This window comes from Haliotis rufescens, unplaced genomic scaffold (assembly GCF_023055435.1).
Source record: "Haliotis rufescens isolate VD_foot unplaced genomic scaffold, xgHalRufe1.0.p SCAF_20, whole genome shotgun sequence".
Classification (NCBI taxonomy): domain Eukaryota; kingdom Metazoa; phylum Mollusca; class Gastropoda; order Lepetellida; family Haliotidae; genus Haliotis; species Haliotis rufescens.
The window spans coordinates 20,644,358-20,671,637 of NW_025963891.1; the positions used below are offsets into that span (position 1 = coordinate 20,644,358).

At 40.3% G+C, this 27,280-nt stretch overlaps 1 protein-coding gene across 41 annotated transcripts in view; it reads right to left on the reverse strand.

Annotated features, from left to right (window-relative positions):
• LOC124137577 (sorbin and SH3 domain-containing protein 1-like) overlaps positions 1-27,280 on the reverse strand; it is a 182,325-nt gene that overhangs the window by 15,596 nt on the left and 139,449 nt on the right. For 40 of the 41 annotated variants that reach the window (XM_048400956.1, XM_048400951.1, XM_048400949.1 and 37 more), the window contains one exon: positions 6,657-6,808. In XM_048400956.1, coding sequence (XP_048256913.1) covers positions 6,657-6,808 — 152 coding nt within the window. Of the gene's footprint in view, positions 1-436; positions 5,036-6,656; positions 6,809-27,280 lie in introns of those variants that run through there. The other variant, XM_046504194.2, reaches the window with a different exon arrangement.

The window sequence follows — 27,280 nt, forward strand, 5'->3', positions numbered from 1 at the left end:
ACACAGGGGAGGTAAGCATGCCAATAGGATCGAAAAAAAGCACAATGTGATTGAGAAGGACATGGGTATTTTGTGTGCATTGATATATAAATATCATAAATATGGTAGAATAGGAAGTATATCTTCTTTAGGAATATCAGTTGCTCTTTAAAAAAAGGATGACAGTTATTTCAGTGTGCTTTTATACATTGTAGATTATAGAAGGTAAGCTGCTGGTGAGAAACACAAAGTTTGAAATCAACACTGCCGAGCACAACACACATGACTGATAATAAAGTGTTTGTTCATTCCAAAGAAGACATTGTCAGAAATAGAAAATGTACGAATGAAATATTGTGGGTTGTCTGTTTCCCTGCCCTGCAGGATAATGTGTAAAACAACAGATAAAGATTGCCAATGAAAACATACATGAACTTACAAACACCACAAAGATTACCAGATTTATTGAAGTAAGTAGGAGTTCCTCTTCTATTGACCCCAGCAGTGTGGTATCCTGTGTGTGTCCTTCCTTTGGTGGTACCTCTGTTTCTTGGTCGTGGGAGGGGAGGCGGGGGAGGAGGATGTGAAGGAGGAGGGGGAATCGGAGGATTATTTGCTGATGGGGCTCTTGACAGTGGTGGAGCATAATCTCCATCAGTATTGCTCACAGGTGCTGAAGGCTTTGGAACTCTCTCTATTGGAGCACTGAGTCTGCCACTGTGAGGTCCTTGTCCAGATCTAGTTGTTCTGGTTACAGCAGAATTATTTCCTGAAGCAGCACTACGAGAGACTCTTCCATCATGTTCTCTGAAGGACTGATCCTCTGTGGGGCCCCTGCTAAAAGGCCTACTGAATGCTCTGTTCTTACTTTGTTGCCATTCTCCACCAATTTGATCTAAATAGTCCAGAGTCATTTTACTGACAGCTGAAGGTTTTCTCAGCTTATTAAGCGGCACATCTCTCTTTCTGCCTTCACTTACACTCGTGACTTCTTTAAGAATATCCTCTGGTGGAATATAGGGATCATATTGTGATGGTCTTGCAGTAGTCCGGTTTCTCCCTAGCTCAGCAGAATATGGTGTTTCTCCTGTTGGATCAAGGTGTGCTGAAGGTGTCTTTGATCGGAATCTTTCAACCACAGCCTTTCCAAAATTGTCACCATTCTCCCATTTGTTTCGAATATCTGCTAATTCACCAGATATTGTCCTAGGCATATTCCCAAGAACTTCAGGTATCTCAGAAGCATCTTTCAGTGTCCCCTGCCTGTCTCTGGATTTAAGACCTTCCTTAAAAATGTCATAGTTCAGGGAACTCTGAGATTTTGCCGATCTGGGCCTGTAAGGGTCATCACTCAGGGAAACTAAATCTGGTTCTGATTTTGATTTATCCCACACTCTTTCAAAGTTACCCTTCAGCTGGGGTGAAGAACCTGACCTGACATCAGTCTCAGTTTCATCATCACTACCTTTGACAATGAAAGTGTCAGTGCTGCCAAAACTTCCCTCTGATTCATCTCTAGAAGCTTGAGTAGCCATCCTCGAAGGAGGCCTCTGATCAAGATCTCTATTTATGTTAGCTGCCATGCCTGACCACTTTCTCAGTTGGCCATAATTGTGTGGTTCAGAGCTATCATCTGATGAATTCTGGGATGTAGATCCATGAGGAGGAGCCTTTGTAGGGGAAGCCCCTCTCAGCAAAGTAGGTCTCATTGAGGAACCTGGCCTACTTTCAGAGGATGGGAGGACAGAATTTACACCAGAAGCTCCCTGGTTAGCAGAGCCCTGCAATCGTAATCTTTCTCTTTGTTCAACTTCAGAAACTATCTTTGTATTTGAGGAATCAGGTTTCCTAAACCAGGTAAAATTGGACTTAGAAAATTCATTATTGTCTGCTAAACTTCTAAGATTTTTCACTTGGAATTGGGGTGTCCTGCTTCTTTCTCTGAGAGATTCTTCTGGATATGCACCTAATGTCAGATTGGTTGGTTCTTGTGGAGGTGGAGGTGGAGGTGGTGGTGGTACATCTGATGCCTGTCCAGTTCTGTCATCAACTTTCAGTCTATATTCAAATGTACTGCCAAGTTTTTGATCATCTGATCTATTGTTTACATAATGGCCAGTGATTGCATGAAGACTACCAGGTAATGGTGGCACATTTTGTGCTGGAGAAGGCTGATGTTCTCGTGATTCTCTAGCAGATCTCCTTGCACTATCCTGGTGGTCTTCTGTCCATCTACTGGCCATATGACGCACGCTAGTAGCAGATGTTTCCCTTGTAGTACTCCTTGATCGTCTTTCACCTGGGTTACTTGTTTGTTGATCTTGATTTGATAGGCCTCCTCTTTCAGTTGATCGCATGCTAGTGGTTTTTGAGTCCTGCTTGTACCTTCCTAATGACGAATGAGGTCTTTCCACAAATGTTTCCCTCATAGTACTCCTTGATGGTCTTTCACCTGGGTTACTTGTTTGTTGATCTTGATTTGATAGGCCTCTATTTTCAGTTGATCGACCATGTTGATCAAGGGCTCCATATTTTGAAACCTTAAAATCTCCATCTGCCTTGAATTTGTGAGGTTCACTTCTGCTTTCAGATATTTGACCTCTTGATCTTGTTTCACTAAAATTTGGGGGCACTGAACGAGGTCTTCTTTTCACAGTTTTAACCTCTGTCGTCGGATTTTCATCATTTGTAGTGTCCTCAAACTTCGATTTTAGATCCGATACCTTTGTACTGGCTCGGAGCATGTTCCTCTCTAGCGGTAGACAAGACTTGGGTCTTTGATACAGATCTGTACTTGTCTTAGGAGTATCTGTTTGTCTTCCTTTGCCATTGTCTCTCACAATCAGTGGAGCTCCTCTTAACTTACTTTCATGAGTAACAATGACTTCAGCCTCCTGTGCAGAATCTTCAGTTTCATCTTCCATTCTGAAGGAAGATTCCTTTGAGGAATCACATCTTTGCAGAGGACCATGCATGTCCTGATTTTCCTTGTTTGGAGCAGAGATTGATCGGACATGTAGACCATTGTCGGATTTTATCTGCTGTGTATAGTTTTGGACATGGATTTCATACTTGTTCACGGGAAATTCTTTGATGTGTGTTCCATACAATGGTCTGTCCTTACACATTTTGGCAGAGTTTTCTTTAATCTGTAGATATGGGCCAGGTGTTCTAGGTGAAGTTTGTTCCTGTTGTGGATCTTCAGGTGACTTCATTTCTTTAAGCTTTTGTTTTTCTTCCATTGTTCTGTATTTTGCAGAGAGTGCGTAATAAGGAGTTTGCCTGTCAATTGTCTCTGTAGAAATGCCTGCAACCGCATCTGGACTGGAGGCATTCTCCATATAACAAGTCTTGAAGTCAGAAAATGATTTCTGTTTTTTCAAAAGGCCTTTGTCTTTATCTGGATTCCACTGCACATCTGCCAGTTTACAAGAACTATAGTAAAACTCCTTGTTTTTCTTTGCCTCTTCAAGCTCAGAATACAGTTCTTTCAATTCCTCTCTTGTCTCAATATCATAAATGGAGAGCATGTTGACATAGTCCTTGGGATCCCAGTTCAATGGGTGTCTAGCGTTAACACACTGCTTCCTCTGAGAAGCTTCATATTCAATTTCAGATATCCTTTCCAAAACAGAAAAATGTTTAGTCAAGTTCAAGAACTTCTCTGATCTCCCAGATGAGTAAAGAATTCCTGCAGCATATGACTGGTAAGTGTGAGGATCAAGTCGAGAAGACCGATCACTAGCAACTGAGCCTCTGTTTGACTGAGCTCTTGGATGGTCCGGCCCTGGAGTCTGTGATCTTTGTTTGGCCCAGTAGAACCCTTTCTCTGGTAGAATTATTGGATCCACCTTCGCTCCTGATCTGTATGGTTTAGGCCCTGGCTGATTTCCACTGGGCCTTGTGGAACTGTCTATCACATTTTGTGTCATCTCCATATATGGTGATGTTGTCCTATCCCTTTCTACACTAGATCTTTCCCTTGACATGTGTTCATGGGCACTACCAAGTCTGTGCACAGTTTTAGAATCTACATAATGTCTTGGGAAACCTTTTGACTCTTTACTTGGAGTTTCAAACACCTCATCAGGAGTGGTCTTCAGTTTCTCAATAGACTTTGATCTTGTGTGATCAATATCTTTCCACACAGACCTGTCTATCCCGACCTGATATTCAGGAGATCTCTGCAACTGAATTGGAGTTGACCTGTATTTTGCCTTGTCTTCTGCCTGTGCAAAAGCATCACTCAGTATACTGGCAGTATCTGGAGATAGTTGCTCTTCACCAATCAGTCTGTTGTAATGGTCTTCTACTCTCCTTCGGTACGCATTCCTACGTTTCTGTTCTTCTCTGTCAAACAGCTTGGAGTAACTCTCAGTGCTTCCTGTCTCAACAGATGCAACATCATCTTTGCTTTGTAAATATAGAGTCTCTGGTCGTGGATTTCTTGGTGGCTCACTTAAATGGCTATGATGTTCATTTGAAATTGGCACTTGATGACTTTGTTGTCTATCAGCTTTGTCCCTTGAATCCTTTAGGACCCCTCTACTTTGACCAATCTTTGAAGAAAGATTCTCAATTCTTGACCCAGAACCTTTCCAATCAGGTTGTTCATCTGAGCTTGGTTGGCAACTGGAAAGTTTTGAGGACATATATTCACTGTATGAGGGTTTCTCAAGCAACCGACCTTTGTATATAGTAGACAACTGTTCAAAATTTCTACGGCCCTCCTGTTGTGGCTGATAGTTATGACATGGGGGATAGCTAGTCACTGACTGGTAGCCACTGCTGGATGTACTTCTAGACACTACAGGTGTTTCTAACATAGTTCTAGGGGCATCTCTGCTGCCTTTGAACTCAGTACTGTAGACAGGTTCATGCATCATCGCATCAGCACTGTGGGATGATGACACTTCCATTGTGGTATGTTTAAAGAATAGCTTGGTTGGGAAGGTCTTAAGAATTTCTTCTAGACATGTTCGTATACATGTTTGTAGACATGCATGGTTATTAGTAGATGGATAAGATCTTAGCCTGGGTTAGTATTCAGTCAGTTCATCCACCATGCAATAGGGACCTCCTCACATACAACTTGGAAATGCACACTGTAATATGAATTAGATCAACTTTAACTGTTTTGAAATTTCAAATATTTATTTTACAAAGGATTTCAAAGTTCCAGATACATCATTAACATTATTATTAAATTGAAATTTTACAATTTATATATATCATGTTAGATGCGGACAAGCTGAAAGATGACAATCATCAGTTAATCATGGCTGTATTGACTTTTCATGGTGAATGAAGCTGCTGGTTAATGAAACAAAAGACAGGAAGAAGTGACAGAAACAAAACATAAAATCCCTCCACTTGAAACAAACATAACATAAGCTTATTGGTCGGTTGCTTGAAATACCATAGTAACAGTAGACGAGGGAGGAGGAACTTTGGCGGGACACGACAACTACTTACATGAGAGGAGAAATGGTCCTGTGGTTGACCAAATCATATCCGAAGTTGACATTGGTGAGCCACAACGGGAAGGATTATACATCATGTGATTGAATAGAGTGAGGTGATACGAAACAACACAGCACGGATACCAGGATCAAGGCAAGACAAAGTCCATGGAGACGGGATATATCACACACTATGTGATAAGCTGTCTGTCAGTGTCATGTCCACACTGTCCAAGTATGTGATCCAGGCCAGTTTGATCGTGTCACAGTATAGCACTAGCTGGGTCTGACACTGCATATTTCATTCGAAGCTGAATGGCTGATGTGAAGTGATGATGGGGTGATAATTGTGTGTAATGATATGATTGGTATGCATGGCATACGTTTCAATGTGTTATTGCTTGTTTGTTGGTATTCAGAATGTCACATGCATTGTTTTGTATGTCAGAGTTTCAGGTGAGTTCAGTTTGCTCCTTGTGTTATAATTAAAGAGGGACTTTTCTCCACGGACTTCAGACATAGTTATCTGTGTCTTGGGTGAGACATTGTGTCTTTAATTTGGGACATTATTAACTGTTTAATTGATGATCTACATCATCAAACTTGCTCAGACTGCTATTCTGCTAGAGTCTAGTCCCCCTTTAAAAACATGTCATTAGCAAACTCACATTACACTTTCACTTTTTACATGCACATTTTTTAATGAATCAAACCCACAATATTTCATTTCAGGATAATTAACAAAGAGTTTTTATTATTTACAATGCTGAATGAAGTTTTGACAAAAAGTCAACGTGTCAAAGTCATGTAAGAGATAGAGGAAAACAAAACCCAGAGTACAACAGCAAAACTGAAAACAAGACTGATATGAAACAGAAGAGTTCTTGAAGTGAACATAAACAACGAAACAAAATAAAAGCCAAAAATCAACAAAATCACCAGCAGCTTAACTTTAGATTGTTGAAATATTCTGCTCTAGTCATCGATCACATGCAAACTTGGATGCATCTGTCCAAATAAAGTTCAAACTGAACCTACTTATCAGACCTAAAAATTAACAGCTGCAATTTCTCACCCAGCTTTAACCACAAGAAATCTCTGATATGATCATCTATCGTTGTCAGTTAAGTTCCTCCAAGACTAGAGCAGAATACCCACATAACTGAATGATTCAAAGTTTAACGAGGTAGAGCAAGGTTATAGAAATGAACTCACTTTTCGGTTTTTCAGGAGCTGGTTTTTGCAGCCCCTTGTAGGGAATTTCCCCACCCTGTTGAACCTTTTTATATACATCATCGGTGGGATCCCAGCTGTCATCCCCGTTGGTGATGTCAGGCACTGAAGTCTGGCGCTTTCTACCCAAAGAACTGCAACAAACAAAGGTAAACATTCAGACATTGTCAGAATACTATTAAAATGAAATTAACTATTCAGCTGTAATAGTCACATGCTGAAAAAGACATTTCTTATTTAATAGAACTGTTATACTTCATCTCTTACTAATCTCACATTGACAAGCCCAACACGCTCCCTATTGAGTATAATGCAGCTTTGAACAGTAATTCAGGTAGATCACAGTGTGTCAGCTTAATGTAGAAGGTGCTCCTGGAGTGATGCAGGTCTCACATGTCTACCACCATGGCAAAACACACAAGCATGGTATGGTTCTGACAAACCTAGAAACATAATCAGGATGAATGTGGGATTTGAATGATAAGAGGGTCCTGTTGTGCCTAAATTCTACAAAGCAAACAGCGGAGCCTTAGACGACTGGACCGCCTGACATTGTCACTCAAAACCCTGACATACTCAGAATCATCACTCATCATTAATGTAGCAAGGCAGACATCACATGAATAACAACAGTTTCAATTAGGTCAGAAAACATGATAAGATAATCGTGAAGGTTACATTATATAGTGACATGGCTGATGCTATCTCATAAATTGACATATGATGATAGGATTTTTCACATACATAGCACATGTATCAAGAATGCACACAAGGCCTCACCTAATCAAGTCATTAATGAGTATTTATATTGCCCAAAAGCATAAGTGAAATTGACCATTCAACAACAATGTTTTGTGAATAAAAGTCACTTAAGATAGAGATTGATATATGTCACCAGTTAAAACAATAAATTCCCTTTTTTTCATGTGTTGGTTCAGGAAGTTTATGCCGCTCAATGACATATTGCCAGAGCTTAAAAGCTATACAACAGCTCAATTCCAAAGCCAATGTTAACAACAAATTATTAACAATCACATACTGATCAATTCATAATGAACAATATCCATTTAGAAAAGCCATGTGCAGCTCCACATGACATAACTGACTTCCCTAAGATTATTTTTTCCCTTGAACATGAAATACACCTGGCTGTGACAAGGTCACAAGAGCACCTGCCCTGGTTAACAATAGGAAAAGGCTTTGTACTGAGATCAAACACCAGGTACCCCTCTGTCTGGTGGCCAAGAAGCTAGAGTTATTCCAACAAAGGATTATCACATCCTGTCAACAAAACTGTTTAATTATGTTTACACATGACATGAGAGAGGCTAAAGCAAGCAGTTTGTAAACGTGGGGTATAACAGGGTTATCACCTTTGTGCTTCATTATCCCTAATAGATACGGTGTATACTGACATAGGACCAGCATACAATACTAGCTCCTGCAGTAACCTCTCCATGCGCACCTAAACCATGTGTTTCAAACTGGTCTACTTTATATACCCTAATCTGTGAATAAAAGGATAGTTTTACTGCAATAGCTCACTGCTTATCAAAGCTCACAAAGCTGTATACCAGCACATGTCATTACTTACAGCTTTCCATGAGGTGCCCTTGTGGTAAACTTTAACATCCCCACACAAATTCAGGCAGCTTTACCGCCAACACAAACTCCATCCCCTCTCTCAAATCAAAACAAATATCATTTATGTCAATCATCTGTAAATGGCAAAGAAACTTTAAGTACAGGTGTTTCCGTTTTCTTTCCATAACCGCGCAACCATAAATCACCTGGCGGTATGACTTTGAATTTGATTCATTCATCCACACGGCTAAAATGAATATCTAAATGTAGGTCAGATGACAGGAAGAAAGCAGGACATAGAAACTACCGACAGAGTAATGAAAGCAGGTTACTTTAATCTATTAACAGCTAGTGAGCCTCGGTGGGGGAAAATAAGGATTATTACCTTTAAAAATACCCTTTGTTCAACCTGTCATGTATCTTGAATCAACAATTTTCAGAAATATGTAACCGGCATATAAAATTGAAGGAAGCTGTTTTCTATGGTAAATATTACACCTCATGTGTTGGTATTCAGACCAAATACTTTATGTCAAATCAAAGAAGAAGCTATCCTTTGAAAGATATGAAAGAGAGCTGCAGAGCATTTTAGCTGTATGGCACAGACATAGGCTTATAAAAGGTGCAAGGACTAGTACTGTTTCTGCATCAGGTGTTATGTGTATTCACAGTGGTGTACAACAGTGTTCAGTATCAAAAGGAATTGAGTGATTGATGTAAAAGCACTTAAACCAGCTCCATCCAAGGCCACACTCTGACGCTACTATCTGTTGGAGGAACACAGTGTTGTTTACGTGTTTGATATAACCCATCTGCCCATCATGCGCAAACTTTGCCAAACACTGATTGCATGGTATTCAACACATATTCAAACTTGATGAATTTCTCACACAACTTACATCTGATTACATTAATATGATCAGTCAATCAACCAATCAGTTTCTTACTGCAAAAAACATGTGTATTTAATATCAGTAAAATCCCAATCAAGTGATCACACATTACACTTGTTATCCTCATCTTGTCTCCAGTACTATGGTGAAAATTTAATTACTTGGCCAGGAAGCTGTCAATAAATTATCAGCTACTCACATTTTATAGCAGGTTCAAGAAGCAATGTGATCCCAAAGGACATGAGCTAAATCAAACATGATTTCATCATGAGAAAATGAGATATCATTTTTTTCCTGTCAATGTGATTATCAAGCTTTCAACAACATGAAGTTGTGATACTGTTTTTGCAAAGATTAAGTGACAATCCAGTGACACTGGAACAAAAGCAATGATACAAGTGAGCGAGTCAGGTTTTGTGCCACTTTTAGCATGGTGGTGGGGGTGGGGGTGGGGGAGAGAAAGAAATTACCTAGCCACGTTGTACCATGTGGGGAATTGATCACAGTTCTTTGGCATGACCAGTCTCAATTTTAACCACTAGGCTACCTAACTGCCCCCACAATAATTAGAGAAAATGTTGAATATATTATCTTCAGGAGATACCTCAAATATAATACTTGATGTGAATAATGGCAAAATTGCAGAAGCAACGTTAATCAATGATCACTCGCTAAAGTACACACCTTATTATCAGCCAGGTAATGAGATGTATACATGTCTACCTCAATGACACCTCCTCATACCTCTATCCTCATCACTTCTCCTCAGAGACACAGCATCAACTGCACTGATCTACCCAACTGAGATGAGTGAAACACGAATCCCTATCACTAGGGACATAACTGTTATAATCTATAATTCATCCCCTATATAACCATACAGATTACCCCCAAGACATATCCCTTACCTGTACACCAATCACAGAATATTATCTTCATGTGTGATACGCCAGGTATACAACCTGTCTGTAATGCGTCAAGACATTCGTCTATTATTTATTACCGGAAAGTAGATGGTCCTATACACATGAGAAAGTAACTTTCATTGGAAGATCAATATACAATAACCTTGACCTTGCAATACTGTTCCAACATCGTGATGAGGAGGGATCGATATTTGAAAATCAATGTGCTATTGATAGGGACATTTGACTCAAGCTGTTTCACAAGTTCCTCTAGTCCACCTTTAGAAAGTATTACTCTCATATAACATTATAAGAGAATCCTTATACTGGCTGGGAATCGGAACACTAACAGATTTACCTGTACCAAACTCAATCTAGATGGACAAAACAGAATTCTCTTGCACATTTAGACACATTTTTCGCCAAACAGGAAGGAAACTGGAACTTTACACAGCTATTGGTGATGTGTTATCCACATATTATTTCATTTTCCTTATGTTGTGTGCTCTATTTCACTTACATATACTCTTTACATCTTGCCATGGTCTCCAGTACCTCATGCTTGCCGTAAAAGTCGACCAATGTGTGACTTGCATGACATCATTCCCTATCAGGGTGTATCATAGCTCAGGCAGTCCAGACTCAGTTATTACCAACTGGCATGATATAAACTGGACTATTGCTGACTTCAGAGTTAGACAGCATTTACTCACTAACTTTAACCTCAGTAAAATCAGCTGCATCTCGAATCATTCATGTTCCTTCCTTTGGCCTCATGATTAGAGATTGATTGGGTATGGATTTACGCCACGTTTAGCAATATTCCAGCAATGTCACGGTGGAAGACCCTTTAAGGATCTTCCAGAATTGGGCTTCACACATGGTACCCATGTCGGGAATCGAACCCAGGTCATCGGCGTGATGAGGGAACACTTTAACCACTAGGCTAAAAACTAGGCTTTTTTAAGAAGCATCAAGCACCCACTCACACTTGTATTGTCTGGTGATGATCTATCATCAACAATATTAATGTTAAGGTTAATTCAAAATAACCAGATAATGTATAACCTGCTAATAAGTTTGTGACTTAGCAGAAGGAAACCTGTCACATTCATTGGTAATGAGTATAACAGATTGTATCAGCAGCCTGTATATAGCCCAATACCGGGCATGTTGTGAATAAGTATCAGAATACCACTGCATCATTGGCAGTGTAAGAAGTGCATGGGCCCTAGCCAGCTCGCTGGAAATGTCAGAGCTATTGATGGCTCAGCAGATCTGGTAATTACTGTTATTACCTGGACTTATTAAACACTGGCATGTATACAGCAGTGGATAGGTCTCTACACTGATTGGCCACCGGGATGCTAGGTACAAATTATAGGGAGTGAGGGAACTGGGATTAAGGCAGCCTTGAACAGTATTTGGGTTTCATCAAGGCATGTCATTTTGATGTGGTATACGGAGCATAACAAACTGCAATGGTATGTAGGATGAACTACATGTTTAAAACAAATTACTCAAGCAAGAACTATACTGAAGAAAGTCAAGATTAGCTTAGTTTCTTCAGTCTGTATCCCATCATTTACCCCTGAACCCTCTCAGTATCCATGGACCTTCATGGATCTGTAAGCCTACCAGTTCCACCAGACCTTCCCGATGAACAAGTTCCTTAAAAGGTCTGCCTGTCAGACTACCAGTTCCACCAGACCTCCCTAGTGACCAAGTTCCTTAAAGGGTCTGCCTGTCAGACTACCAGCTCCACCAGAACTCCCCAGTGACCAAGTTCCTTAAAAGGTCTGCCTGTCAGACTACCAGTACTTCTAGACCCTCCCAGTGACCAAGTTCCTTAAAGGGTCTGCCTGTCAGACTACCAGTTCCACCAGACCTCCCCAGTGACCAAGTTCCTTAAAAGGTCTGCCTGTCAGACTACCAGTTCCACCAGACCTTCCCGATGAACAAGTTCCTTAAAGGGTCTGCCTGTCAGACTACCAGTTCCACCAGACCTTCCCGATGAACAAGTTCCTTAAAGGGTATGCCTGTCAGACTACCAGTTCAACCAGACCTCCCCAGTGACCAAGTTCCTTAAAGGGTATGCCTGTCAGACTACCAGTTCCACCAGACCTCCCCAGTGACCAAGTTCCTTAAAAGGTCTGCCTGTCAGACTACCAGTTCCACCAGACCTTCCCGATGAACAAGTTCCTTAAAGGGTCTGCCTGTCAGACTACCAGTTCCACCAGACCTCCCCAGTGACCAAGTTCCTTAAAAGGTCTGCCTGTCAGACTACCAGTTCCACCAGACCTCCCCAGTGACCAAGTTCCTTAAAGGGTATGCCTGTCAGACTACCAGTTCCACCAGACCTCCCCAGTGACCAAGTTCCTTAAAGGGTCTGCCTGTCAGACTACCAGTTCCACCAGACCCTCCCAGCAGTGACAAACTTCTTAATGAGTTTGTCGGTGTGTCAGACAGACTGCCAGTAGCTCTGGACCCTCCCAGACTGCCACAACCTCTGGACCCTCCCAGACTAGTAACCATGCCACTTGAGTCCCTCCCAGTGACCAAGTTCCTTAATGGGTCTGTCGATCAGACTGTCAGTAGCACTGGGCTCTCCCAGGCTGCCACTACCACTGGACCCTCTCCCTGACCAAGTTAGTCAGTCAGACTGTCAGTAGCACTGGCCTCTCCCAGGCTGCCACTACCACTGGACCCTCTCCCTGACCAAGTCAGTCAGACTACCAGTACCACTTGACCCTCTCCCTGACCAAGTTAGTCAGTCAGACTATCAGTACCACTGAAAACCCTCCCACACTACAGTACCAATGACCCTCCTAATGATCCTGATTTGTCTTCGAGTACAACTGGATCTTTCCGGTCACCACTGTTTGTCAGACTACCAGTACTGCATGAAGTAGGTGGAAAAAAAAGTGACATCATCATAACAATATATTAACAGAGACAGTTGTTTGGCTGACTAAGCATGGTGTACTGGGTGATGCCAACAAACTGGAACATATGACTCAAACATACGAGGACTGCACAGCCTTGAACCTGGGTGTGTGCGCGAGATTACAACTTGGAACTTGGGCAACTGCTGACATATCTTTTTTGGTTCTAGAATCAACATGAAACTGTGTTTGTTTTTCCCAAAATGGTGAGACATTTACTGACTGGTATGAGATGTGCTGGGCGAACAATTTTGTTTGAAAAAAAAAAGAAAATCTCATTAATTGTTTCTTTTCCACAAAAAGCAACATTTATCGTATCCTTTATAATGAAACACTCCCAAATTTATGTGACATAAAGAAAACTGTTCTCAGTATTTTGTGAGGAAAAAATCTAAAACATCAACTCCAGAGAATAATCAGTTTTGATTATCTGCAGAAACAGATTTCATTGGGCATTAAAGCCAAAATAGAGTTGAAAATTATATGAATGAATCACTGAAAATTAGTGATGACACCAGGTGTTCGCGAAAAGAGAAAGCAGAAATTAGCACTAGTCCTACAGTCCTTACCAAACTGCCCAATAGGTATCATAAGGACTAGTAGAAATTTGCGATCTTTAAGAGATTTGCCTTATAATTATATCATTATCATTATAAACACTAGTGGACTAAAACTGTTAGTTTCTGTAGCTGGTAAACACATGATGCCCTACCTGGAGCACCTGTGACTCACACAATTCGCTAACAAAGTAAGGCATTTTGTTATCATGAACATAATCCAATCGGTTGTACTATAATCAAATTTCCAGACATGAAGAAGCACTTGAGTTACTATGTCCTGTCAGTGTATCTGTCAATGTCACAATGTCCAGGATGTATACGGATAAAGAAAGTCACACATCACACACACCACAGCTTGATACACCCCAGGGTCAACACTATCTCACAACCTACCGCATGTCTGGCAGGTATGGAAATGCCAGGGGAAATCAGCATATATTAATATCTACCTCCACAGTAGATGCAGGAGGCCTCTCAACCTTGCTTGATATGGGAACAGGTAGAATATAGGACTGGGACGAGTCCAAATTTACTTCCCGGGTACCCATCCACCTATTACCCGATTCTACCCGGGTACCCACTGTAGATCTCAAGAGATAAGTACAAAATGTCTGATTGGGAATAGTTTGACTGTAGCCCTGGATAAAATGTATTTAGATACACGTATAAAACGATCTGGTCATGCATACACTGAAGTTGACTGAAGTTTTATCTTTATTCAAACATATAAAAGTCTGGGTGCATAGTCAGAAAGAAATGCGAACATTAGTGACTAATGTAGTGTAACAACATATTGTTCAAGATCATTTATGTCATTAAACAATATCACATGACCAACCACGGGTCCGGGTAGTTCTGTGGGTACCCAGGTCCTTCTCAGTACCCACCCGACCCGAGTACCCGAGTTACCCGTCCCAGCCCTAGTAGAATAGTCTCGGGTAATACCCTGAGGAACACAGCCATCATTTCGAATCGATGTGTGAAGGAGATTGACATTCCACTTTAAGTCAATATATATATAATTCATTAATTCAAATCTGTTCAATTGAATGGATAATTCATTTGATAAATGTTCTACAACTCCTTTGATAGCATACTTTCTAGACTTAGAGAGGATATATTGAGATGTGTTAAGCGGTAATTTGTGTTAAAATGAATTATGATAAGTGTATGTGTCCCATGATTTATGTTGATATGAATTGATCAATCCATTCTCTCATGTAATATTCATATATCTGTACCTTCCAATGATATATTCCTATTGCATATCCAGCCTTTCCACAACCAGTATCCTTCCTGTGTGTATGTGAGATATCAGTTGCCATGGTAACCTTCCCATTAATGAAATGTGAAACAATGTTATCCTGATTGTAAATCTGCTAGACAACACATTCTAGCCTCTACCTGAACCCAACAAACATAACATGTCTCAGAAGAGTCATCCTTCTCTGAATCGCACCATTACTGCTGCACTACCACAGAACATCAATCACAGCAAACACTGGTGTTACATGGAGCAATGCCAAAACTCATTTGTCAAATTCCCACCGTAACACTTCAGCCAGTTTAGTGTTGCATGCATACCCATCAGGGCCCCGTTCCTCAAAGCGATCTTAGCGTTAAGGTGATCGTAAGTCCCATACTTTAACATAGGCTTACGATCATCGTAGCGCTAAGATCGCTTTGAGGAACGGGGCCCAGTGCTCTATATAAGGAACTTGATTTAACTTGCACCAAGTGCATGTTGACATGAAAACCTAGTTGCACCAGACAAAATCAGGTTGCACCCTGGTCCCATAAATTTATCAATGTTGAAACATAGGCCGGTCTGCTGCCAGTGTCAGTAAATTAATGATGTATTGCTGTAAAACGTTACAGGAACGTGCACATAATCGCTAAGTGTCTACAGTTTGAGGCCGTCCAGCCCAACAAAGCATGACAAATTACGCATAACACTAGGATAAGTCATATATTATGGTAAATAGAGCTCTGAGGTATTGTGTTCAATTTCGATGTTGTGAGAACAACTAAGAGCTATTTTTATGACATGCACATGATGCATGTAGACAAATATTAGGTTGCAATTTTTAATTAAAGGTTGCACTGGTGCAAGTTTTATAAAGTTAAATCAAGCCCTCTTATACCAAGCTAAGATTCTGAGGTAAACAAAAATACATTTGACTTAAATCCAATTCTTTATCATTGTTGGTCATACAAATGTAAGAGATCATTGTTGGTCATACAAATGTAAGAGATCATTGTTGGTCATACAAATGTAAGAGATCATTGTTGGTCATACAAATGTAAGAGATCATTGTTGGTCATACAAATGTATGAAATCATTGTTGGTCATACAAATGTAAGAGATCATTGTTGGTCATACAAATGTAAGAGATCATTGTTGGTCATACAAATGTAAGAGATCATTGTTGGTCAGACAAATGTAAGAGATCATTGTTGGTCATACAAATGTAAGAGATCATTGTTGGTCAGACAAATGTAAGAGATCATTGTTGGTCATACAAATGTATGAAATCATTGTTGGTCAGACAAATGTAAGAGATCATTGTTGGTCATACAAATGTATGAAATCATTGTTGGTCATACAAATGTAAGAGATCATTGTTGGTCATACAAATGTAAGAGATCATTGTTGGTCATACAAATGTAAGAGATCATTGTTGGTCATACAAATGTAAGAGATCATTGTTGGTCATACAAATGTAAGAGATCATTGTTGGTCATACAAATGTAAGAGAGCATTGTTGGTCATACAAATGTAAGATATCATTGTTGGTCATACAAATGTAAGAGATCATTGTTGGTCATACAAATGTAACAGATCATTGTTGGTCGTACAAATGTAAGAGAGGGGTAGTCATCAGGAGAGAATGTAAGGCCATAAAAGGCTGTGGTCATGCTCCACCCAAATGTGCTAGACTTCACCCCAACACACTAAAGGTCTTCATTATATTACTACCTTACAACCCCATACAGCAATGCTGCAAAAACCTCACCCACACTTAATGAACATAAAACATTAGTTACATATGTTTTCAGTTTGGTCTAATTCTTTTATTTACATAATGACACTGGCCCCACTACAAGCTGTCAGTCAGCACTGGAGGAATGGCCATTACATGTATTTACACTGCCCACTTCAGTCACTTGCCACAGCAAGCTACACAAATAAATCCCCCCGAATTCATGCACAGTAAATACATTCTTGAGAGCTTGTCAAAGCAAGGATTCAAATCTACCATCAGTTTCCTGATCCAGCATGTGGAAACTTTTATGACTCCTTGTCTTCTGTGTGGCTTTAAGCACATCCTCGCAAAGGCAATAAACTATGTGAAGTCATATGTACAATGCTGATGTCGCTGATCTTCACACTTGCACACTATGATCATGTTCTATACAGAACATTATGAAACATTATAACCATATATATTACAGTATAAATCAACAATCAGAGACTCTTGGTGTAACGGGGGCACGGGTTGCCCAGTCGTCTAAGGCGCCGCGATTCGCTGTGCAGAGTTGCATCCCATGGGCACGCCAGAAACCTATGATTGTGGGTTCGAATCCCGGTTCGCTCCGATTATGTTTCTAGGTTTGTCAGCATCATACCCGTGCTCGTGGGTTTCACCGGAGTGGTAAACGTCTAAGACCTGCATCACTTCGGACTTTCCTCACACATTAAGCTGACACGCCGCGATATAACTTTAATACTGTTAAAAGCGATGTTAAACCCAACTCACTCACTCTTGGTGTGACACCATTGTGAGGTGACAGCAAGAACACTGTCAACTTTGACTTTCTACAGGCATAAGGACATTTTTAGGAAGAACAACCAGTCTGTCTCCAAGAATATGAGTGGCGGTGGGGTAGACTAGTTGCTGAAGGCCCAGGTTCGATTCTCCACATGGGTACAAGGTGTGAAGCCTATTTCTGGTGTCCCCCCGCCTTGATATTGCTGGAATATTGCTAAAAGCGGCCTAAAACCAACTGGCTCACTCCTAGAAAAAGCAGCACCCAAGTGTATCAAGAAGTGTAGAACCTGTATTCAACAACCACATAACATGTTTGTTTTGCATATCCTCAATAGATAACCATCACCAAGTTTTAAAAAGTTCATACAAAAAGCAAATGTGAGGCATTATCCCGAGCATCTGGGACACCTCCCTTCAGTGGATCTATCCACCATCTTACACACATGACACCAGAGAAGCAGTCTTGCAGAACACTATAATAGCTTGATCAAGTCTTGTCAAGAACCTAGATGGCCTTTGATGGCATAATGGAGCTGGATGATGTATAAGATAAAGTTCCAACAACAAAAAGCTATCTAGATAGGAGCTTCTTTTGGTTCTTGTTCTGCCCCATCACACTTGACCCCTCTCACGCAAACCACATTCTTGTTATTTCAGGCTGTGTATTCTTGTTTAAATCCTCACTTGACCTTACACCACTGGAGCAAGGGAAAGTGGTTTAATCAGGGTTTATACTAATGGCTGCATCATGAATCGTGGATACCCCTGATATGAATAAAGATGAACACACAAAGTTGAGAAAATATTACTATCATAATCTTTTGAAAAAGGGGATCGGATGGTCAGGCTTGCTGACTTTATTGATGCATGTCATCGTATCCCAATTGCGTGGATCAATGTTCATAATGTCAGTCACTGGATTGTCTGGTTATTTACAGACAGCCGTCATATAGATTGAATATTGCTGAGCATGGTGTTTAACTATAAACCGACCAACACACTTTATGAAACATTCGGACTTCCTAAAGGGCATTGGTTTTGTCCATGCTTTCCAACTTGTTCAATGAGAATTCAAGCAGCATTTGTTTTGAAAGGACATAGTATTGCTACTTCAGATCTGAACGGAAAACATACCATTGTCATATGTGAACAACATATGATTCTGATCATGAAGGTTTCATAAATATTAATACCAATTCTTCCATCACAGACAAATATGTTTGTTGAAGAAAGGAAGAAAATATCAAAAGACATTTGACGGCAATGACATGTGCAGTATTTATAATACCAAAAGGGTGTCCAGTGTATGACTTCCTGCTAGAATTCCTCAAGCACTTCCTGACATGTGAACCCCATTATACCAGAAGCCCTGAAAGGGATCTGACCCACAAGCAGCCCACATTTGGGGACAATCAAGTTTACATCAACAATGATTCGGGCTGAACTTTTTTTCTTTTGCAATTGAAATTTCACTGAGCCATATGGCAGCCTGGAAACGGCTTCCAGCCAGAGATACTGGCTCAGGTGCAGACTCTTGACTGGAGGCGGTTGCACTCAATCTAAACTTCTTACCAGGACTGAATCAACATTCAACAAGTCAAAACATTTTCTGTTGACACTGGCAACAATTGGGAGACACTTGAAAAACAGAAACATGGACATAGTTATAACTGTAATACATTCATAAGGGAAGTTGGGTAGTCCAGTGGTTAAAGTGTTGGCTCATCATACTAACCGACTGGGTTTGATTCCCTACTTGGATGCAACAAATGGAACCCAAACTTGGTGTCCTCCGCTGTGATAAGTCAAGAATATTGTTAAAAGGAACATAAGCCTCACTCACTCTTCTCACTCAATGTGTCAGTAATGACCAACACAAAAACAGTTTCAGCTGTCAGACCATCAAATGTAATAAATCATGAATAATGTAACATTTTGTTCATCACCCCACATACATGTAGCTGGTGTTACAAGAACACCGTTTTGTGGATGTGACACATACTCATGCTGTCCATGTCATGTCATATTCAACACCTGTTACACTCCGACACCATACCTTCCACGACTGTCTGCAAAAACGTCACGATCATGAATCACCACACACTAAAAACCATCCTAATTGTTGAAAAAGCTATTCACTGCCCTGACAATGCCTTCCAACCTCTTGCCCAGCTTGCCAGCCTGAAGGAATCACAAAACAAAGACGAAGGCACGTTTCAAATATTAGCATCCGAACATCACCAAGGTATTACACAAAAACAGGACATTCTGAATTGTACTGTGATGGGGCTTTCAAACAACCACACAATGTAAGGCCATGTGGAAGGGGACTTCTCTGTGTAGTTTCAGGAAATGGCACATGGGGGATACCCACTATGCACTTTAAGCTGAAAATAGACAAATTACTGGAAAATATTCAGTTGGCTAAGCAAGCATGGCGTCTGCTATGCTGTGAGGTCTATGGTTTCATGTAATGGTTACAGCAAGGATCTGTTGTTTTCAAAAACATCATTAGTCTAAAAAAGCAAGATTTTGCAGTCAGGAAATTGCATGTTGGTATGACTGGAAAATTTTCCATTGGAAATGCAATCTGTGTTGTATGGGGTGATAAACATGTCATTCCGACAATAACGTGTCCTGTTTTCAAACATGTCATTGGCATGATAGATTGCTACATTATTAACTTGAATATAATCAAGTTACGATAAGTCTCTTCTGTTTTCACTGCGTCAGAGTCACTTTCATTGTTGTCATGCCTGTTAACCAAGCTATTTGAATCCCAGAGATTGGTTCAGTCAAACACTTTAACCAAACAAAGTCTGATGTGGCAGCTGGTCAGCAGTTGACCGCTCTAGTGGACAAGAGGAGACAGATAAGATGCCATAAATATTAAGATAAGCTTCCAGGTAATTCCCCAGTCACTTTGTCAGTCAGGCCCCTCGTGGTCGCTGGCTTTGTGGGTTGTACCTTCTCATCTCAATGCCGCATTGTTGTACAAGAATGTTAGAAGAGCCTTAGATTCTCAAGATGCTCAGACAAAACCAAACCTTGTGAAATTTTTGTGTGATTTTTAAGATTATAAAATTATTTCCATGTGCATTTGTTTCTAAGAACATAAATTCATTGAACCTAATTCTTTTTCCAAATTACTTTCATATTCCTTGAGAAAGTTTTATGAAAGAAACATTATAAATTCATGATTTTCATTTTTGTGAAATATTTTATATTATATATTTTGAATAACAAAATAACCTAATTGAACCAGATAAGCACATTTATCTTTAATGCAGAAAATACATTTTGTACACTTCCATATAAACTATCTCCCATATTGTAAAAATACTTTCAGGGGTAAATACTCTCATGAATTTATAAACTAATTATACTCTAAATAGACCCAGAACTAAATATACTCCAGTATTTATACATACAGTAATTAACTCTAACCAACCTCACCCAAAAGACTACAAACATATAACAATACATAAAACAAATACCATATACTGTCCAGGCAAACAAATGTCGCCCATCTGACACCAAAGACGCCACTTTTAGAAGTAACATGGCATGACGTCGAGAACATGTAAATATGTAAACCTCCCACCCACACTGTCCTTTGCCAGGTAGGCTACCCAGGTAAACACGATGTAGGTCACATTTTACCTACTGCCACATTCTTTTACATACATGTATACGAGTACACAACATAGGATCATCTATGCATGAAACCAGAATTACACAGCCACACCTGTTGTTTATGAATCATTTGATTAATCCCTATCTTAAAAGAAAAATCTTTGCTTTGGGTGAACAAATTATGGGGGCGTTAGCTTGCTGTGGTTTTCGAAATGTCATGTATGCAATACGGAGGTTCTGTGTTTGTAGGTTTCAGTAAGATGTTTTTCTTGATTAACCTGAAATTTCAGCTGTTGAGTTGTCCGATGTCAACAAACATGCCAAACTGGAGGTAATTTAACCACACATTCCTGGTAAATATTTACAATTTATAAAAAAAACATGTTTTTCCATTTTGCAATATTAGTTGTCACAGATAACCGATAGTCATGCTTCTAATACAGCATGTGCCAACACACTATCAAAAAACGTATCATTACAGCCCACTTAAATAACAATTAGTCCTTGGAAATATCAATTACCACTCCATGACGACAATCACCCTGTGGTTCTATCAATATCCCGCAATGCCACAAAACAACGGCAGAGTCACACGGGTCACATCCTTATGCATACAGTTTCTGCAAGGAACCTCAAACAATCTGACAGATCAAATTCATAACTAAATTTTCAAACATAAGTCTAGTAATTCATTTGAATGCCAAGCAAATACCTTTCAAACAAATCCTCACACATACGCATACACACATTGTATTCTACCAAACAGAAACATAGTATTCTGACCACTACCCGATTCCCTCCTCCGCTAACTTCTCACCTGGGCTTATACAGGGACTCAATCAACTGTTGCATGTTCTCCTCCTCATTATCTTCTCGTTAAGATAACTAATCCACGTATCACCACAGGACAGTCCTGTAATTACTAAGTCCTCGTATTTACGCCAGAGGAACCCTCCCACAAGCGTCCCTTCACCACATGTCCGTCTCAGCTAGTTGTAAGCTAGTCGTCCCACGAGATGCTACTCCTCATCCCAGTGCACGCCTCACTCTAGTAAACTCCCGCCTGCCTTGCCAAATTTAGGTCAATAATTCTTCAGTACACACGCATAGGGCCAGTTACTCTCACACTGTCTAATTCTTGCCTCCCCTGACCTCCAGAATTTGCATTTGAAAGACAACATGAGGAACTGATTGTCCCAGGGTGAAATCCAATCGGGTCCTTTGCTGGGCCGTGTCATGTGAGTTGAGCTTATATGTGTAAGGTGACAGTATCCAGACTGATATTGTGGTGTTGGATTCAAGCCAGGCGAGTCTCATCAGATGGGGAACAAACACAACTTATGTGTGGAATTTTCACTCTTTTTCTTTCACTGACAACCCAAGCTGACAAAACAGGTCAAGTCTTGTTAAGCTTTCATAAAAATCAATTTATGGACTTGGGAGTAATGTTGTTAATTAAACATGAACGTTTACAATACACAGTACGCCACTTCCATCTGTTCTTAGAGCATACCTCAGCGTAATATTCAATACTTACGTACGCTCTGCACAGAAGTTATGCTCGGCTGGTTAGGACACACTCTATTGTGATACTGTGATCCTGAAATGTTTCCCTTCGTAGCGGATGCTTTGTCCATATGTAATACACTTTATTGATCAAATATCAGCCAAAATGACCTCAATATCAGAATTACTGACTATTAACAGATAAAGCATTCACCCAGCTGAAGTTACAAAGCTCTTAACTATGTCAATAAATGTATATTGTTGTAGACTAGTGAAATGTATTGGTCCTTATCAACTTAGACATCATCAGTTACTAATTATCACTGACTCATAAATTTCGACTGCGCTATGTGCCTGTCGTTCTATAGTTGCATCAGTAGGAACTCACTCAACCAATGTACATTCAACCTCTATCAATAAACTGGTAAGTTATTGGGTGCATACAAGTTCCTCTGAAGATTAAAGGGAGATGATTTCATACTCAACACAAACATTGACACAAAAGAAGACTTTGAAGTGTCAATTTCGACCTTAACTTTTCAACTACTGCATACAATAGTCATAGGGAACATGGCAGCCAAGTGGCAGGGTGTTCATTTATCATGCACTAGATCTTGATTCCATTCCACATGTGAGGTTTATTTGTTTGTTTGTTTGTTTAACGCAGCACCAAGCTATATTCCAGCTATATGACAGTGGTCTGTAAATAATCTTAGCTGGACCAGACAATCCAGTGATTGACACAATGAGCCTCGATCCATGCAAATGAGATATGATGATAGCGAGCCTGACCACTCGATCCTGCTTGTCGCCTCTTACAAGAAGCATAGTCGCCTTTTACCGCAAGCATGGGTTGTTGGAGACCTATTCTACCCCCTATCTTTACGGGTCACATGTGAGTTTTCAGTTGTAGAAGACAGTTAAAAGTAAAATAATCAAATTGGCCTGAAAATGTATGAAGTCACCAACACACAGACATTCCTTGAAAGCTACTGACTCGGCTTCATACCAGAGATAATGTTCTAAACATGTTACAGGGACGTGTTAGTGAGGGTTGACTGTTGTGTAGCACCACACCGACTAACGGGATCGGGTGGTCAGGCTCGCTGACTTGGTTGATGCATGTCATTGATCCCAATTGTGTGGATCCATGCTTATGATATCAATCACTGGATTGTCTGGTCCAGACCCGATTATTTACAGACCGCCGTCATATACAGTCAAGTCCCGTTAATGCGACATCGATGGTTGCATATGATTGTGTCGGATTAACGAGTATGTCGGATAATCGAAATTTAGTAGTATCAACGTTCGTGATCGAAAATCGGATAACTACACAATAGATAAGGATTCAAACACATTATAAAAAATATAAAATATATATTCATATTGTTATGTTACATTGTTGGCGGAATATGTTTTCTAATCATGCAACCTCTAAAGTTTAACACAAAACAACTGTTACGGACTGTATGACAAATTCAAAATACTTTAAAAAGCATAGTCTGGAATGGAAGTCGCAACTTTGAAACTGGTACCCAAAGCTTAAGAAAGCTGCTTTCTAAGTGGCTAACGTCGACTTCCTGTTGGTCATTTCATTGGTCGGTCATAGTTCGCGAAAGGTTGTTCTGACGTGACTTGTAATGGGATGTCCTCGTCGATAGCGAGAACTTGTATCTGATTTTAATAAGATTGAGGTAATCTAGCATGTGAATTATCCTGTTTTCTTTATTTAAAGCTATTATTGTTTATTATTAAGCAAGTTTATCTCTGCAGCTTTGTAATATGCAGCTACCAGACGACTCGCCTCGCATCAAAACACTGGCTTTGTACTCGCTGGCAGATGACCACGGAGTACGCTGATCACTGTGTCGGATTAACGAGACTGAGTGATTTCGGTAATTCGTTGCAAATTAGGTGTGTCGGAGTCGGAGTACGAGACTGTCGGATTAACGGGTCTAAATAGCACTGACTTAATCGGTTCCCATCATTAGTGTCGGATAAAGCCGATTTTCGGATTAACGAGTGTCGGATTAACGAGACTTGACTGTAGCTAGAATATTGCTGAGTTGGGCGTAAAACAACAAACAAACAAACTTACTATCTTTTACCGTCTTTTGGTATGACGCGTCCAGGTATCAAACCCCCTACCTTCCATTCTCCGGGCAGACTGACTGACTGACTGAGTATGGTTTTACGCCGCTTTTAGCAATATTCCAGCAATATCACAGCTAGGGACACCAGAAATGGGCTTCACACATTGTACCCATGTCAGGAATCGAAACCCGGGTCTTCGGCGTGACGAGCGAACGCTTTAACCACTGGGCTACCCGACCGCCCCTCCGGGCAGACCCTCTACCACTACACCACGGAGGTGCCCATCACAAAGAGCTATCACCCAATCCATTTTACTCTTACAATAAGCGCAGCTAACTTGGAACTAAAGATATCCCAGAACCCCATGGAGGTGAGGACAGTATTAGGCTGCATGGCTTATCATACAACATTGTCAAGACATTCTGAGATTTAGAAACTTTATAGACAAATGACAGCCGAAAAAATACTTTTCCACCCTTTAGGAAAATACAAGAAAAACGTAAAATCCACAAGTTAAAACAAGCCAAGATATGGATAGGATTAGTAACGAACATCCATGAGACATGTGTCCGAAGCAGCTGTAGTGTATTATAGCCAAGGCCAGTACATCATAAATAGCTGATATTGTCAACATGATGCCTGTGAGAGTAATGCTGTTTGCCTTAGATAAATATTGAGCAATTGTGACAAATACTGCCTGCAAGCTGTACGCCCACAGAGCTCCAGAAGAAGGCAATGGGTTGGGAAAAACGTGTATTTATAACACCGCATGAAATGAATGCTTGTTTATTTGGAGGTATTTCTTCTGTGAATCCCAATTCATGTCATCTTAAATGTTCCAACAGTCTCAAAATCTATTTGTCACAAAACAATCCCTGTTTATCAATATCGCTGTGGATGGTCCTTAGAAAGACTTGGTACCAAATACATGTATACCATTTCCTAGGTACAGTATTACTACTGTATGCGATATTGATAGCTTTTACCAATATCAATTGTCCTGTGAGTCATTTACACTACTTCCATCTGAAGGTCTTTATTCATAAACAATAGAGGTTTCCATCACCTTGGATAGAAAATACCGTGTTCTGAGTTAGCACAAAGGATATAATGAGCGATAACTCATTTCACTGTACAGTGAAACACTGTTAATTGTCTGGACAAAACAAATTTCTGGATAAACGAAATATCATTACAGAGCACTTTCCTTGGTATATATATAGATGTTCCCACAGCAGGTTGTGTTTCCAAATTCACAAGGTCAGGGCTAACAAGGGAGATCATTGTGAATTCATTGAAACCAACCATATCCTGACAGGCTTCAGGATAATTTCATTGACATTATCTGTGTGTTTGTTTGTTTAATGCTGCACTCAGCAATATTCAGCTCTATGATGTCGGGCTGTAAATAATTTGTTTGTTTGTTTGTTTGTTTGTTTGTTTGTTTGTTTGTTTGTTAGTTTGTTGTTTAATGCTGCACTCAGCAATATTCCAGCTCTATGTTGGCGGTCTGTAAATAATCAAGTCTGGTCCACACAATGCAGTGATTGACATCATGAGCATCGATCTACACAATTGGGAAACAATGACATGCATCAACCAAGACAGCGAGTCTGACCACCCGATCCCGTTAGTATGACATTAAATCAAAACTGCACATGACTATATTCTGTAAAAGTATGGTTTGTGTATTTGAAAAAGAAATGAAATGATTAAAAGAAACTATACATAAGAATATCGGTCAACTATCACATAATTACCAACAAATTTTACAATGTGAAGTGTTACGAAAAAGCAAACCTGTAGTAGCGGTAAGAATACATCACAGTCTTATCCCCGAACACAGGACTATCTGCTCCCGACCTCCATTTTAGGTGCGAACCGGTCAACTCTCAGATGTCCCCGGGTCACTTCATATGTATTCCAAATATTGATACCTCACATATCACACGGACATTAAATATTTGGACAAGCCAAAGTGACCACTAGAGGTGTCAGTGATCTGGACCCAAGATGACCAGACGGCAAGACTGTCACCTTCTCTCTAACTGGAATCAAAAACTATGTGCCCAAGTAACTTGACTCATGAACCTATTGCAGTGAAACCTGACTCGGCTCATGCAATCAGCTATTGTCTCTTGTCTTAGTCATCGGATCATGTTGCCTGATTAAGAAAGGAGACCAAGCATTTCTCCACTTGTGCTGGGGCAGCTTAATTGTGGAATGTTATGTAACACGGACAACAGCTATAAAGTGAATCCTTGCAAGGTTGAGGCCGTGTCGTTTGTTTGCTGTTTAACGATGCACTCAGCAATATTACAGCTATATGACGGCGATCAGTAAATAATCCAGTCTGGACCAGACAATCAAGTGATTGACATCATGAGCATCGTTCTACGCAGTTGAGATATGATAACATGTATCAATCAAGTCAGTCTGACCACTCGATCCTGTTAGTCGCCTCTTACGACAAGCATAGTAGCCTTTAATGGCAATCTTGCTGAAGACCTATTCTACCCCAGATCTTCACAGGTCTGTTGAGGCAGTGAGAAAGACTGAAATTTTTCACTGCTTTTAGCAATATTCCAGCAATATCAGAGGGGGATGCAAGAAATGGGCTTAAAATATTGCAACCATGTTGGGAATCAAACCAGGGCCTTCAGTGAGACAAGCAAATGCATTAGCCACTAGACTACCCCACTGCCCC